This window comes from Moschus berezovskii, chromosome 1 (assembly GCF_049115385.1).
Source record: "Moschus berezovskii isolate FMDL1 chromosome 1, NW_MosBer_1.0, whole genome shotgun sequence".
Taxonomy (NCBI): Eukaryota; Metazoa; Chordata; class Mammalia; order Artiodactyla; family Moschidae; genus Moschus; species Moschus berezovskii.
The window spans coordinates 152,957,188-152,974,263 of NC_142460.1; the positions used below are offsets into that span (position 1 = coordinate 152,957,188).

At 46.0% G+C, this 17,076-nt stretch overlaps 1 protein-coding gene across 3 annotated transcripts in view; it reads left to right on the plus strand.

Moving 5' to 3' along the window:
• The window catches only part of NMNAT3 (nicotinamide nucleotide adenylyltransferase 3), a 146,589-nt gene that overhangs the window by 123,510 nt on the left and 6,003 nt on the right, over positions 1-17,076 (plus strand). For 2 of the 3 annotated variants that reach the window (XM_055412813.2, XM_055412832.2), the window contains 2 exons: positions 3,340-3,422; positions 10,253-10,493. In XM_055412813.2, coding sequence (XP_055268788.1) covers positions 3,340-3,422; positions 10,253-10,493 — 324 coding nt within the window. Of the gene's footprint in view, positions 1-3,339; positions 3,423-10,252; positions 15,293-17,076 lie in introns of those variants that run through there. The other variant, XM_055412822.2, reaches the window with a different exon arrangement.

Genomic DNA, 17,076 nt, shown 5'->3' on the forward strand with positions numbered 1-17,076 from the left:
TCATGATGCCATGTGATGTGATCCAGCAGCATCAGCTCATGTACCCCTTGGCAAATATGAGCCTGTGTTGTCCTCATCCTACAGATGAGGAAACTGAGGCTCAGAGAGGCTAAGTTAGCTAAGTTGCACAACAGATAAGCAAGTGGTGGAACCCCAGTCTGTTGGACTCTGAAGCCATACATATGGCCATCTTCAAAACCAGTGATCTGCACAGGGGATCACCACGTGGCTGACCCTGTTTCTGCCACAGTGACCCTCTGATCAGGCTTACCTGGAGACCAGGGGCTGCTAAGGACACAGAGCATATGCCGCCAGGGTCAGTCATCAGGCCCAAGGCTGGGCACACCAGGGTACCACTCAGGCAAGCAACGAAAGGAAGCAATGACCCGCCCACCCAACAAAGGCAAAGTGGAGGTCTGTGAGGAAGACGCATTTGGCACTGAAAGTAACTTTTTGCACACCAGAGTTCAAGTTCCAGTTCAGTTCAGTTCAGTCGCTCAGTCGTGTCCGACTCGCCACGACCCCATGAACCACAGCACACCAGGCCTCCCTGTCCATCACCAACTCCCGGAGCTCACCCAGACTCAAGTCCACAGAGTCGGTGATGCCATCCAGCCATCTCATTCTCCGTTGTCCCCTTCTCCTCCCGCCCCCAACCCTTCCCAGCATCAGAGTCTTTTCCAGTGAGTCAACTCGTCGCATGAGGTGGCCAAAGTATTGCAGTCTCAGCTTTAGCATCAGTCCTTCCAATGAACACCCAGGATCGATCTCCCTTAGAATGGATTGGTTGGATCTTCTTGAGGTACAAGGAACTCTCAAGAGTCTTCTCCAGCACCACAGTTCAAAAGCATCAATTCTTCGGTGATCAGCTTTCTTCACAGTCCAACTCTCACATCCATACATGACCACGGGAAAAACCATAGCCTTGACTAGACGGACCTTGGTTGGCAAAGTAATGTCTTTGCTTTTTAATATATTATCAAGGTTGGTCATAACTTTCCTTCCAAGGAGTAAGCATCTTTTAATTTCATGGCTGCAAGTAGGGTCAACTTGAACCAGGGGCTTCAAGGTCAGTAAAGATAAAATGATAATACCAGCTTTTACTGATCACCTACTATGTGTGCCAAACAGATAATAACTAGGCAACTCAGCAACTCTGAGAAGTAGATTAGTTTGGCCCCATTTCACAGTTGAGGAAACAGTTTCTGAGTCAACAACATATTCAAAGTCCTACAGTGAGAAAGTAAAGATGGCACCCACATCTGTTTCCATCTGATGTGAAATTCCAGACTAATCTGGGAGTGAATTCAAGAGGTGCTGCTTTCTAAAACTGAAGCAGTAGGACAGTAATGGAGGGACTTTCCTGATGGTCCAGTGGTTAACACTCCATGCTTCCAATGCAAGCGGCACTGGTTCGCTCCTTGGTTGGGGAACTAAGATCCTACATGCCATGTGGCATGGCCAAGAAAATATTTTAAAAATAAAATTTAAAAATAAAAACTGCAAATTTATATTTTAAAAAGACAATAATGGAAGCACAGATGAGTCCAGCAAGGCCCTAAGAAGACTCAGGTGAGTCTCTGAGACCATCAGGAAGGACTTTGGACCTGAACTAAATGTGTTTATTTATCCCCCTTCCATCTTTCCTGAATTCAGCTGACTTTAGGTAAGCAGTTTCCTCAGTACCAAGAATATAAGGATAAATTAAATAAGTTTCCTGTTCACATTCTGGTGGGGAAGAAAGACTGAGAGTAAGGCTGTTAATAACAACACATGTTGATTGGGCACTTCTCTGTGGATGGGCTGTGCTAAGCTCTTTAATTCAGCCTCATTATAGCTCTCTGAGTTAGGTACTGTCATTGTCCCCCATTCTACAGATGAGGAAAGTGGAGGCAGATTGCTTAAGAAGATTCCAGCGCTACTATTTGGAACCAGTATACCAGCCCAGGCAGTCTCATTCTAGAACTTAACTTCCACACTGCACCTTCTCCTAACAATCAGCATCAGCCTCTTCCCCAGCCAGGGAGAAGCCCTTGCTCCTTCATGGTCTTGTGATACTCAGTGTAGACAAGGCCGCCATTAACTTCCCTGACCAAATAACAGAGATCAGTGAGGCTCTGAGAGTGTTCATGTCTCACCCAGCAGTGTGCAAGCAGGAAAGCCTACACTTGAACCCATACACGCTTACTGAAAATACCTGCTTCTCCCACCAGGCACTTTTCCCCAAATACAGCTCCAGTCAATGCATAATACAGTAGGCGGAAGACAGAAGATCAGATTGATACAAGACATAATGCTTACCCGTGTTTGATTAAAAAGAAGGCACAGGTATCTCTTGATTTTCAAAGACAGATTGCTAAAAGAGCCAGGCCTACCAAATGGGCGTAAGTCTAATCACATCCAAACTGCTAACGTATAATGAGATTTGCAGTTTGCTCTGCGCTCTACACCCCTCAGTGGACTTTGCACATCCACTCCTTTCATCTTCATAACCACACTTGGGAGGCAGGCGCCGTCATCATTCCTCGTTTTGCAGGTACTGAGACATGAAACACCCACCCAGCGTCCTATTGCTGGCTGGTGGGAGAGACTGGATTCAACCCAGGCAGTCAAGCTCCAAACCAGGCTCTGAGCCGTCACCCGGTCAGGTTCTAAAATACTAGCTTATGATCCGAGCAAGTCTCTGTTTTGAGAGACAGCTATGAGCCATGTACTGTGCCAGTGCTTGAAAGTGTTAGTCGCTCACTCGTATTCGACTCTTTGTGACCCCAAGGACTGTAGCCCATCAGGCTACTCTGTCCAGAGAATTTTCCAGGGGATCTTCCCAAGCCAGGGATCAAATTCAGGTCTCCTGCATTGCGAGTGGACTGTTCACCTGCTGAGCCATCAGGAAACTCTGTGCCAGTGCTTACTGTGTGGTAACTTACTTACCTTCACGGAAGTCTAAAAAGTAGGTATATTATCCCAGCTTTTTACAACTGAAAATTTGTACTCGGAACTCAGGTCTGATTCTAATAGCCCAGGTCCTTAATCCCTATTCAACTTTTATAAAAAGTGAGCTACTGAAAGAAAATACTTAAAAGAGTAGAAATGTGCTTGTTTCCTCCTTTCAGCTGGGGCTCATAGAAGGCAGTCTTGGATGGGGTGGTCTGTGAGGACCCAGATGCATCACCTGGCACAAGGCCTGGCACACAGTAGGCCCTCAGTACATATTTGTGGAATGAGCTACCTTAAATGGACAAAGGCAGAATGAGACTTAAAATCAGAGACCCCCTTGGGTGGTGTGGGGGGACTGTAGGCCACATGGATGCACCCTGAGCCCATATGCTTACCCCGCAGGCATCATCACAGCGAACTGCTCAGATCTCTGCCCCGGATGGAAGACCCAGACCAAGGCAGTGCCAGCTCTGCCGCCTCCGCAGGTAGGTACTAACCCTCTGCTCTGTCGGGGTATGGAGCATAGGAGGTGGGGTGAGATGTCAGGGCTTCAGGTGAGAACCCATGTGAGCCACAGCCCCTGGGCGCAGATAAGGGTTTTTGAGGCCTGCTTGGGGTGACACTTTCCACGTTGAAAACTCAGGTTAAACAATCTGCCACCATCCTGTGTAAATTGTTGTTGGCTAAAGCAGGATTTCCTGCCCCAAAGGAGTTTACCTACCTTGTGACTTGTGCTTGTGACCTGGATTCCAGGCAGGACTAAGCCGGGATCAACTTCTGGGTGCTGCTGAGCTAGTTTGAAAGCCTTAGCCTTTTTGAATACAAGATGTGCCATTGTATCGCTTAACACTGTGTAGCAGTGTTACTCAAGTGTTTTACTCGGAAGAGGAAACCTAGTTTTAAGGGATTTAACGTCTATTTGGATCTTCCTTTTAATTTGTAGCCCTGGGTTTCTGCCCCATGGTCAGTTCCTGGTGTTTGATGGAACCTTGTCAGCTGTGATTTCAGAGCACCTCCCATGGCAGCCCTGGGACCAGGGGGTAAATGCACATACCCCCTCAGGCACAGTGATGGGGGGCAGGGTGGGCCAGGAGCAAGGGAGCACTGGTCCCACGCGGCCAACATTCCCAACAGGCTCTTCCGTGGGGTTGCCTCCAGCGGCTCTCCCAACTTTAGCTGGTGGGACACTATTTCCCTATGAGAAGAGCTCCAGGTTGTCATGGTTAAACACACTTATGCTGTCTTAGAATTCTACAGGACTTTTCAGAGCCTTTACTGTGTTGATGTGCATGTGACTCTATGAGGAAGGGAAGTAGCTTGTAGCCATTCTTAGCACTTTTTAATCATGGGGCTCTTTTTATTGCATAGTAGTATTCCTCAGGACTCGTGCTCCCCAGAACAGACTGGGAATCGCTCTTCCAAAAGGACTTGAAAGTGGGGTGAGGAGAGATAAACTGGAGTCTGGCATTGACATATACACCCTGCTATATATAAAAATAGGTAACCAACAGGGACCCTCTGTATAGCACAGGGAACAATACTCAATATCTTGTAATAGCCTATAACGAAAAAGAATCTGAAAAAAATATGTATATCTATACATATGTTTAAAAATAAAGTAATTAAGAGGCCTTGAAAATGCCCTCAAGTTTCCCACTGCAGTCCCCGGATGGTGATCAAAGCGTCACTCGCAGCAGAATCACCTGTGCGGCTTATTAAAAACACTGAAGCCCAGGCCAAGCCCCAGACCTCCTGAGGGGCAGGGGCCTGGAACTCGATGGTTAACAGGCACGCTGAGGATCTGCTTTACCGCCAGTTTGGGGACCTGTGCTGTTGAGTGGGAACCCAAGAAAGAGGAGCTAGAGTTTCCTATACGATCAGCTTCTCTAGTATTTATTATATTCCTCTGGCCTCCCTGTCTGCCTCTCCTCCGGAGCCAGCAGGGGCTCCTCCCCGCCTGTCCCCCAGCCCTGAGCACAGCACACATTGCTCATTCTCAGCCCTCTGTCTTCTTTCTGAATCACCTCTGGCTCAGCAGTCACTCCTGATAGAGTTCTCGAGACGCTGGCTGAGAACAGAGGTGCAGCACCTGCCCTGATCTGGAGACCATCTGTGGATGGTAGTGAGTCCAGGTGTGGATAGGGGAACAGTCTGGAGGAGGCAACGCTGCATCACCACTTGCAGGACCTGTAGGTTATCTGGAGTGGGGGACACCTGGGGGCAGAGGAGCAGCTGAGTAAGGCACGCAGGGCAGGAAGTGCTGGCCACCCCATGCCATTCAGGATGCTGGAACCTGTGGCGAGAAAAGGAAGTAGCTGCCAGTGAGGCAGGAGGGATTCCACACTGAGGCTCCCAGCTTCTCACCTCTCTGCAGGGGCTTCCCGAAGCCCTCTTTGCCTGGCCTGCCTCTCCTCCCACCTCCCTTTGTGGCTTTGCTGTTGAAAAGCTGTCTGTCTGTAAGGCCCTTCTCTAAGAAGGAGCCCTCCCTAAGAAACCAGTTCCCCCTTCACGACTTCAAGTCACCCCACTTTCTTTTTGGATGTGCTTGTCCAGGGGCTGCTGGCCTGCTCTGCTTGGCCCTATGACACTGGGGGTTTGTCCCTTATTCCCTTTCTGTCTGTTCAAACCCTAAATCCTACTCTTCTTGTTCTCTTCCAAAGTAACTGTTAAAATAGTAAGTTTGAAAAAAAAGGGAAGTTTACATTGAATGAAAAGTGGGCTTTTCAATTTACCAAAATATATCCGGGGCTTTAAAAATGTGTGTGCCCTTTGCTTGATAAATTCCCCTTCTAGGAATCTGCCTGAGGAGGTAATTAGAAATTGGGACAAAGACTTATGAGAAAGATGTTTATCACAACAATTTTTACAACGGCAGAACATAAAGAGCAACCTCGGTGTTAAAATGTTAGGGAATGTATAAGTAAATTTACTTTATATAATATAGGATGAAGAACCCACACAAAAGGTTTTCACGATATGGTGAAACACTTAGGAGGTAAGTGGGGAAAAAATCAGGATACAAGACTGGATAATCTCAAGTATATAAACATATGTAAATGTACTTTCACATCTATTTGCATGTTTAATAGAAAAGACTAAGAAATACACCAAAGTATTGACAATTTTTTGTCGAAAGCAGAATTATTGTTGTTATTTTCTACTTTAAATACTTATATTTTCCACACGGTCCACAGTTGACCACAGATTTCATGTTTGTCATCAGAAAAAAAATAGAGCAATTAAAAGAGAAAGGTGGAGTTTTTCTCATGTACGTTTGGCTTCTGATGAGGTAACTTACGTGCTACTAGTGACCTATTTCTAAAGGATCATTTTCTTTGCCATGTACTCTTTCATGGCAGCTCACTCTGCAGCTGAGCTCAGCATCTTCTGGCTGCCAGGGTCCTGCTTTCCCCATCACTGCTGTGATTTGTGGTCCTCCTTGGACTCACCCAGAGGCGTGTGGATTGCCTTGTCCTGGGCCACTTGGGTGCCACACTTTGGAATACTTTCAGTCCTTTATTAGCCCGGTTCTATCAGTTGTGAAGGGGGTCCCTGCCTTGGCTGTTGGGGCCAAGCACAGCTCAGAGGATTCTCCTTCCATACAACCAGAGCAGATGCTTCGTCTGTTTCCATTTCACACTGCCTGTTCCAAGGTGGCCTTGTATGATTAGTTTGGGCGTTCTTCCCCTCACATACCAGTGGGCTTCCCTGGTGGTTCAGTGGTAACAAACCAACCTGCCAATGCAGGAGATGCTTCAGTCCCAGGGTCGGGAAGATCCCCTAGGGTAGGAAGTGGCAACTCAGTCCAGTATTTTTGCCTGGAAAATTCCACGGACAGAGGAGCTTGGTGGGCTATGGTCCATGGTGTTGCAAAGAGTCGGACACAACTGAGCACGCGCACACACCTCAGATCCCAATACCTGGCTTCATCGTGGGTATCCTGTCCAGACCCGGAAGTCCTACACTCCAGATACCACCCTCCGTGCCTGTGTTCATGTGCTGCACCAGGCAGGAAGTTTCCATTGCATTCTCGCCATCACTCAACTTCCATAACTCCCAAAGGAGGCTTCATTATCCCTACTACAACTGAGGAAACAGGCCCATCAGCTGTAACTACCCCAAGGTCCTCGCAGACCTGAGGTCGGAACCCAGGGCTGACTGGCCTCAGGGTTGGTGCTCTTTAATGTCAGAATGTGGGCAACTGGACATTCAAGCAGACAGGTCCTGGCGGCGCTTCTCTTGCTTTCCGTGTGAATCTCTGCTTCATCTGCTCTCCAGAGCCTATGGTTATTCAAAGACAGAGCACACTGCCCCAAAACGCCCATGGACATCTGTTTACGTCATGAGTCACTGTTAAGACAAATCAAATTGGCAGGCTTTATTCAAAACCTCAGACTTACAGACTGGACTCTGAGAGTAACTCGGTCTGCAGATTTTGTGCCAGTGATATGAATGCATCTGAAAGGAAACGTAACTGCCTTTAAGGGGCTTGATGCCAGGACTGCCCAGAGTTGGGGTCTAAGGTACATGTGGCTGGCAGGAGGGACCCATTGCACCGGCCCCACGGGCATGCCTTTTGACATGGGGGAGGGGCAGGTGTGGTACTTGTTCCCTCTGGGCAAGGGCTCAGAGTGAATTGTATTCCATAGTGTCATTGTTAATAAATTCAAGCAGTATTTAATATTGAAGCAGGTATGTGGAGATCATCCCCACAGAAACCCACAGGAGAAGAAACCCTGACCTGTGGGAACAGGGAGGTGTCCCCAGACCCCAGGAGACCCTGGAATCCAATGCACATCTCTTAACCTCCCCCATAGGAAGAGCACAAAACAACAATTCAATTGCTTGAAAGATCAAACACTGGTCTCTTTCTGTATTACAGTGGTCAGATAAATAAGAAAGTAGAGTAAAATCTCACAGGTATGGAATAGTTTGAATCCACATACATGTTGTAAGCAATGGGACCAGTCTAAATAAGTGAAAAGTCTAAGTTACTGAATAATTTTTAAATGCATTTAGGATACTCTCAATAAGTGCTTGGTGTCTGTGCCAGTGAATGGATTGGTGGATAAGTAGGTGTACAGATGGTCGGATGAACGGATGGATGGTATTTAACACATACCATACTTTTTCTGTTCTCTGTTCTGTTTTATATTTATAAGTTCATTCAATTATAAAATAATCCTATGAGATAAGTAGTGTTAATTTCCTCATTTTAAACTTGAGGCCACATAGCTGTCAGATGGCAGAGGCAGGATCTGAATATAAAGAGTCTGGCTCTAGAGTCCTAGTTCTTAACCATGGAGAATTCATGAATACGTGTCTTAATAAATGTTTGAATATCATTTTATTTTACCAGTAGTACACTGCTAAAGTGTTTGAAGTATGTTTCTGTGATTCCATCTGATGCCTTAAAATGAGTAAACAAGTCCAGTGCCATCGTTTCATGGAAGGGGAAACTGAGGCCCAGGGAAGGATCTCAGCTCCAGCCCCACAGCAGCCAGTACCCAACTGAGCCGGGAACTCTGACCTCTTTATGACATGTCCAGCTTCTCACTTTCCAGTGCATCGCTGGTCGAGTGCTCCTTTGTAAACTCTTCTCTCTAATCCATGTCCAGATTCCCTCAAAGGTTTCACAATAGAGGAGCCTAAGCTGACAATTTATATCAGATTTCCCCCCAGCAGATGGTATCCCTGAAGCCCTTCCTAGCTGAGGTTTCATAGTGACTGAGATGTTCTTGCTCTAAGAGCCCAGCCTTTGCTGTTCACTGAAGCTAGAACTGACTTCCAGAAGAACCAGAGGCCCTGCTGGTTGCTTCTAGCATGGACTTAGTTTTTCTTTTTCTGATTAACCCATTCAAAGGGGACAGAAACAGGAATGGTGCCAGGAAAATCCAGGCAGAGTGATGCATGTACAATTCCTGCCAGCAGGCGGCAGCAGAGCCCAGGGGTTTCAAATGCCCCCCAGTGGAGGATAGCTGATTCTACTAGCAATGAATAAACATCAGGCAAGTCACACGCCTCTCTATGCCTCAGTTTCCCCCTCTGCACAATGGGCATGACAATAACACCTATCTCCTGAGGTTACGCTGAGGCTCAAATGAAATTAAACACATAAAGCACTTAATAATAGTGCCCGTAGTAAACAGCCAATAAATGTTAAATATTCTTTAATCATCACAATCATCATTCTCTGTTAGAACAAATGCTAAAGGATTATCACATTGATCAGTTGTTCTAGAGCTTTGTTTTATTGAAAACAGATGAAAAGGTCACCAGCTGAGGTCTTAGAGACCTTTTAGTTACCCAAAGATCCTTTGTAATTAACCTTTAAGATTGGATTGTACTTATAAAGGTACCAGACGTTAGGGCTGAAATAGATTGGCCCTCGTGGTAAAGAATCCGCCCGTGCTCCACGTAAGAGAGACATAAGAGACCCAGGTTTGATTCCTGGGTCGGGAAGATCCCCTGGAGAAGAAAATAGCAACCCACTGCGGTATTCTTGCCTTCAGAATCCCATGGACAGAGGAGCCTGCTGGGCTGCAGTCCATGAGGTGGCGAAGAGTTGGACATGACTGAAGCGAAGCAAGCAGTATACATTTACTTATTTAATTATTTTGGGTTGCACTGGGTCTTTGTCGCTGTGAAGGCGTTTTTCTCATTGCAGTGAGCAGGATCTGCTCTTCAGTGTGGTGCATGGTCTTCTCATCGCAGTCCTTCTCCTGTTGTGGACCACAGGTCAATGGTTGTGGCGCAGGGGCTTAGTCGCTCAGCGACTTGTGGGATCTTCCCAGATCAGAGATCAAACCCATGTCTCCTGCGCTGAAAGGCAGATTCTTTACCACTGAGCTCCCAGAGAAGCACAGGGCTAGAACAGATTTTGAGAAAGGCGGTGACTTGCCGCAGATCTATCGTCTATTAATCCTGGGGCTTTAAGAACCTCACCTTCTATCAGAAAACAAGAGTTCTAGGTTCATCACAGCCACCTTTGGCCTTGCTGGACCTACTATGGGCTCCAGCAACCACAGACAGCCTTGTGGTATGACACTGGAAAAAAAATCCATTTTGGATTACTTCACATTTTGCCAACCTTATACAAAAGATTTATTGATTATTATTTAACAACTGTATGTCCCTAAAGTAGCTTCAGATTCATCAACATGCTTTTTCTCCTTAAGTCATAAACACATAGACATTGAGTTCCCCATACATTCCAAGAAAAGCGTTTGGTGAAAATCTCAAACAGAATATGACGCTATCTTTCCTGGCCATGACCCTCCTGTTACTTTCTTGAGATCCACCCTTGTTTTTCCAGCTGCGCCTGAGCTGAAGCTCCTCTGCGGGGCAGATATCCTCAAGACGTTCCAGAACTCCAACCTCTGGAAAGACACACACATCCAGGAAATAGTGGAGAAGTTTGGCTTGGTGTGTGTGACCCGAGCAGGGCATGACCCCAAGGGATATGTCTTGGACTCGCCCATCCTGCAGAAATACCAGGACAACATCCACCTGGCCAGGGAGCCAGTGCAGAACGAGATCAGCGCCACATACGTCAGGTGGGCCCTGAGCCAGGGGCAGAGCGTGAAGTACCTGCTCCCAGATGCTGTCATCTCCTACATCAGGGAACACGACCTCTACCTCAGGGGTGCCAGCCCAGAGAGGAACGAAGGCTTGCCAACCCAGGGAGGGCCAGCCCCTTCTTTTCCAACCAGCTCGTCCTAAAGACAGGGCACTTATGGTCTTTGTTTTCTGAAATCTTCCCATTTTTGCATTTGGTTTGTTTCAACAATGATTTTGTTTCTGTGGCATCTTCTGTCCCAGGTAGAGATACCTTCTTCAGGGAGGAGCAAAGGTCTGCATTACAAGGATGGACATTTATCATCGAGGTTAAAGTAGAGTGGCAGCACGTCAGGATTAGACAAAAGCTCTCAGAACCTCTGGTGGAAGAGGCCTCCTTGCTTCATAAATGGTAGTTATGGCATGAACACAGAAGGCGGTTCTGCACATGGCAGGGGCCCCTCAGGGTCAGATCAGAATTGCCCACAAGGCCTTTTTTAACTGGGACCAGGTACAACCTGTGGGCCTTGATTGGAGAGACTTGACAGGATGCTAATTACCAAACAGTGGGCTTTGTCAAGGCCTTGTTTCAACAAAACAACGCTCATGGAGCAGCGCTTTGTTGATTGACACTGAATCTTCTTTTACGAGCTGTTGTCTGCCTGCCTCCTGGTCATTGGTAAAATTAAAATCTTTCTAAGCAATGATCCTCAAACAGTATTTTTGATACAGTATACATATATATATTTTTTAACACAGCTATTCTATTATATAAATGCCAGGGTTCCTGATTTCCAGGTTTCTAAAAAAAGAATTGAGTTAAAACAGATGCCTTGACTGTTTTAGAGAATCTTTTTGAATGTTTTACAAAGGCCTGCCTGTTTGAATATCGGCGAAGGGATAAATAATAAATTGACATCAAAAACTACTAATGAAAAGTTTCTCTTTTTCTTTCTTTATTATATTATTAATGCCTGATATGGCAGCTGTTGCTTTTCTTTTTAGCTACTCCATGAAATTTGCTACTGTTCCAGTCCAACTGGCATGAATTTAAAAGTTTCTAGTCCCAGGTACCAGCCGTGGAGGAAGCAATTGCTTTCCAAGCGAAAGGTTCTCTAAGCTCTGGGTCAATGGTCAATGTTCAGGTGAGCCCTGGAAGATGCCCCCAGGAGCGCGGTGTAGGTCCAGGATTTGTCCTTCCACTCCTGATTAGGAGGAGATTTTGATTGGCCAAACCCTGTTTGAGTTGACTCTTTCCACTTGCTGACTAAACACAGTTAGAATTTACTTCTCCCGGACTTTGCCCTGGCTCCTCCTTGTTACAAATTTAATCGTGCAAAAGCACAGAGTTGGTGGGAAGAATCTAGTATCTCCTGAAATGTATCCCAGTGTCTGCAGGTGTGTCAGGATGGACATGAGTGAAGTTGGGTTCCCTGTGAGGAGAGTGGGGGGAGCCCTCCCATGGGGGTCTCCAGACTTCTGCCCCTGTAACCTCTAAGCTGCTGACCTTTCCCCACTCTGAGCTATGCCCTCAGAGGCTCCCTAAGGACCCTGATAATTCAGGGGAATAGGAATCAAACAGTCTTGCCCCAAAGCTGGTACAGCAATCTGTGTTATGTAAACTAGCTCCCTTCTCCACAGTGGGCCTCAGTTTCCCAATCTCTAAAATGGGGAAGTTTGGTTAAACATCCTCTATATTCTCTTCCAGCTGATTTTCTAAGACTCTTGAGTGCCTCTGACTTCAACCTCTCCACCCTTATTTGGGTCCAATACACTTCTAGCCCAACTGGACACTCCCCAAGGCGAGGGGTCTTTGTATTCTTTGCTGCTGTATCCTAAGTACCAAGAAATTTGCTACTCCAAGTGTGCTTGCAGGCCCAGTGTTTGCATCCCCGGGGAACTGGTTAGAAAAACAGTTTCTCAGGCTCCAGCCCACATCTACTGATTTACTCTGTATTTGAATAAGGTTCCCAGACCATTCAGTGCACTGACCTAGAGTTGTCATTCAGTCACCAAATCGTGTCTGACTCTTTGAAACCCCATGGAATGCAGCACACCAGGCGTCCCTCACCATCTCCTGGAGTTTACCCAAGTTCATGTCCATTGAACGAGTGATGCCATCCAACCATCTCCTTCTCTGTCGTCCCCTTCTCCTTCTGCCTTCAATCTTTCCCAGCATCAGGGTCTTTTCCAATGAGCTGACTCTTCGCATCAGGTGGCCAAAATATTGGAGCTTCAGCATCAGTCCTTCCAATGAATGTTCAGGCCTGATTTCCTTTAGGATTGACTGATTCGATCTCCTTGCTAACCAAAGGATTCTCAAGAGTCTTCTCCAGCACCACAATTCGAAAGCATCAATTCTTCAGCATTCAGCCTTCTGTATAGTCCAACTCTCACATCCGTATACATAGCCTTGACTATACAGACCTTTGTTGGCAAAATGATATCTTTGGTTTTTAATCCACTATTTAGGTTTGTCATACCTTTCCTGCCAAGAAGCAATTGTCTTCTAATTTCTTGGCAGCAGTCACCATCTTCATTGATTTTAGAGCCCAAGAAGAGGAAATCTGTCACTGCTTCCACCTTTCCCACTTCTATTTGCTGTGAAATATGGGACCAGATGCCATGATCTTAGTTTTTTTAACACGGAGTCTTAAGCCGGCTTTTTCACTCTCTTCTTTCACCCTCATCAAGAGGCTGTTTAGTTCCTCTTCACTTTCTGCCATTAGAGTGGTATAAAAATTATTCGTTTTGTTTTGAATAAACTGTATGTATAGCTGAAACTGCATCACATTTACTCTGGTAAATTGCCCCCACTGTTCTGTGTGGAGTACAGAAGGCAAAGGAGGGAAAAGAGAAAAACAGCACACAGCTGTAATATCCAGAAAAAGTGATGGAGAGGGAGCCTGTGGGTTTGAGGCAGGGCTTCTCACCTTGGGCATCACTGGCATTCTGTACCAGAGAATTCTTCACTGGGAGGGGCCATCCTGTGCCTTGTAGAATGCTTAGCGATATCCCTGCCTCAGTTCAGTAGCTGGCAATAATATCTGCCCATTGTAACCAAGATAATCACCAGACCTGCTAGTTTAAGACTGTGGCTTAAAGTGGGAGGGGGATGTTTATGAGACAGGATCTCTGCTTCCCAAGAGAGAAGATTAGGAAATGGCAGCTGAGTATCTTACAAAGGTCTAGTTTGGGGGTAGGGGCATCCCTACCAGTCATGAAGTCATGTTTATTCTGGGGGACACAGTGCTGTTGACAATAAGCATCAGAAGCCACATCCTTGACTCAGAGGCAGCCCACCTTCAGTCTCCCTCTAATCCCAGTGCCTAGAGTAGTTTTCTCTTCCTTGTTTCACAGGCCGAGTCTTCCAACATGCCCTGTACCCTCAGTCCTGATATTCAGGGCTGGTGAATGGAGACTCCCAATGAGTGGGAGCTAATAGCTTATGATTATAATTATTCAAATTTCAAGATTCATTTCCTCAAATCCCATTTATTGAGAACCTTGCCTGTGCTGGGCACTAGACTCAACACTGGGAGAAAGGATGTGAGCAAACGGACATGGTCTCGCCCCCTGAGAAGTTACAGACCATTGTAATGGATGGGAATCAAGCATTTCCATGACTAAACATGATTTCATACCATCTTGAGGCCTCCAGTGGGCAAATCCACCATGTACTCTGCCAGCCAGAGGCAGCAGGTTCCCTGTGAAGTAAGGAAGCTTTAGCTCCAGCTCCTCGCTTGCCAGGCCCTTTCCAACACCCTGGAGGGATCTTAATTATGTAGGTATCTGATTTCACATTCAAACTTTTTATTCTTTTTCTGGAAGGGGGCCTTCAAGATTATACAAAGTTTAGGCCCCATAAGACACCAGGGATTCACCCTGATGACAGAGTATAGACAGCAGAGAAGAGAGGATGGATTTGAGACCTGAAAGACAAATCCCCAAGACTTGGGGATGGGTGGAGGCAACTGACTTTCAGGCGAAATGAACCACACACACAAAGGCCATGTGGCCAGAGAGGGCAAAATAGACAACGTGACAAGCTAGGTTCATCAGCACCTCCTCAAGAAGAGGTTGAGTATTACAGTGTGCTCCTGACAGTAGGCATCTTGGCATGCCAGCATCGATCTCCATGACCAGCCTCTCTGTGGGCTCAGGGGCACTAGGCCCAACTAGGCTGGAGACGATCTCCTGTCCAATTCATGGTTACACCTTGTGGCTCCCACCAGGCAAAACAGTCATTTCTTAGCCTTTACATATTTGTTGTTGTTTAGTAGCTATCATGTCTGAGTCTTTGTGGACTGTAGCTCGCCAGGCTCCTCTGTCCACAGGATTTCCCAGGCAAGAATACTGCAGTGGGTTTCCATTTCCTTCTCCAGGGGATCTTCCTGACCCAAGGATCGAAGCCACATCTCCTGCATTGCAGTCATATTCTTTACCACTTAGCCACCAGGGAAGTCCACCTTTATATATATTGTCCCCTAAAATAAAACATCACAAAAGGTCTACTATATACATACATACATATATATATATAGTGGATATATATCTACTGTTTATGTAGTTGTATATCTACATATATTTTAGAATTGTTAGATATTTTATGTTAGAATTGTTAAAGATATTTTGGAATTGTTAAGAATTTAGAATATTTTAGAATTGTTAAGATAATCCCCAGTAGACATACATCTACCATGTATGTGTATAGATATAGTATCAACTATATATACATACATATTTTTGCACTCTCACTCATCTCATTGATTCACACAGCCTCCCTTTTTTTAGTATCAGAAGAGAAAATACGTGTCACTGCTGTGCTCCTGATTTATTGCATTGACACTGACCTGCATACCTGATTTCACATTCTTCTCCATTCCCTCAGGCCTTCTTTGCATCTCGTTTGCCAGGGTGTTTTGTTTATTCGGCGAGAACAGATAAAACAGTGGTTTGGACTCCTGGGTAAATAGAATTTCTAGCCTTAAATACAGGTTCTTCTGTGCTAGTGTATGCTGCCCAAGTGTGCACAGCTCTGGATCCTGGCCTGAGGAAAAGATTTTTCATTTATACTCCTGTCTGTGTCACTTGGGACAGAATGATGTGAAATCCCATTTTAAACAGATAGCACTCCGGATTTGCAAGGCACACATGGTAATTGAGTTAATACATGAATATGAATTTCTTCTCCCCAGCCTCACACTTTCTTTGCTCACAGTGTTTCTGCCTTTGCTTTTTGCAAGGGTCTCAATGCATAAACCATGTTCCATTTCAGTCATGTTATTTTCTTGGACCACAGCTCTGCATGTTAGATATACATGTGTGTGTGATCTTAGTCAATCACAATGCACCTAGGCACACACCTCAGAATATTTTAGAATTGTTAAGATAATCCCCAGAAGGCTTGTTTGTGGCACTAGAAGGGACCCTAAAGTTAATCTGGTAGGTCCCACCTTCCCCAAGTTACCAGAACACTGAAATCCCAGTGTTGTGTATCGCTATTAGAAACAATAGTACCGTGTTTCTTGGACGAGTTTGGGGAGCCCTGCCTCTCTCTCCTGCTGGAAATCCGTTATGAGCATCGGCTCACCTTGTCAGTCTTCCTTTCTGTCCAGGCGTCATATGCAGCCTCTTTTCTCCATCTGTCCTGTCCCCTCTCAGGCCAGACCCTCCATCGTCTCTTACCTGGCCCACCACCACTCCCAGCCCCTGCGGTCCCCTCTATATATTGGGGCCAGAGCAGACATGTGTGTGTATAAAACTGGGTATACTCCTCCCCTGCCCATATTCCTTCCAAGAGACACCAGGAGACTCCAATAGAAGCCACAGACTTGAAGAGCATGTTTACAAAAGGTAGATCTAGTAAATGACTGGTGTCTAGTATGTAGTGTCAGTCTTTCAGTCGTGTCCGCCTCTGTGCAACCCCATGGACTGTATCCCACCAGACTCCTCTGTCCATGGAATTCTCCAGGCAAGAATACTGGAGTCGGTTGCTGTTCCCTTCTCCAGGGGATCTTCCTGAACCAGGAATCGAAGCTGGGTCTCCCGCATTACAGGCAGATTCTTTTATTATCTGAGCCACCAGGGAAGTCCCGTAGTATATGTAAGAAACTATAAAAAAAAACAAGACTAAAAACCTAATTAAAAACCCAAAGATTTGACTGGTTGTGTTCAAGAGAGGGCTAACCTAGCAGGCCTGATGCAGCTGTACAGAAGGCTAGCCCTGGCTGGCATCTGAGAAAGTGGCTTTTGGGATATTGCCCACGTGTCTAACTGATAAGGCTGTTTTGTCTGCCTGGGGCACTGGACCTGCTTGCCTAGACTGTTTTTACAAGCAGTGTGATTTGTAGTGAACACCTGCCTTCCTTCTAGGAGTTTGGAATGTCAGTAATCACAGCAGATCGCGCAGGCAGAGTGCCTCCATCACCAGCCTATGAAAAAACAAAAACAAAAAAAACCCTGGATTCTGATTCTCAGGCAGCCTCCACTGCAGAAACAATACACAGTGTTGCTGCATTTCACCGCTGGAGAAAAAGCATGTTCTGTGCATGTTCTTCCCAGGAGGTAAAACTTTGGATA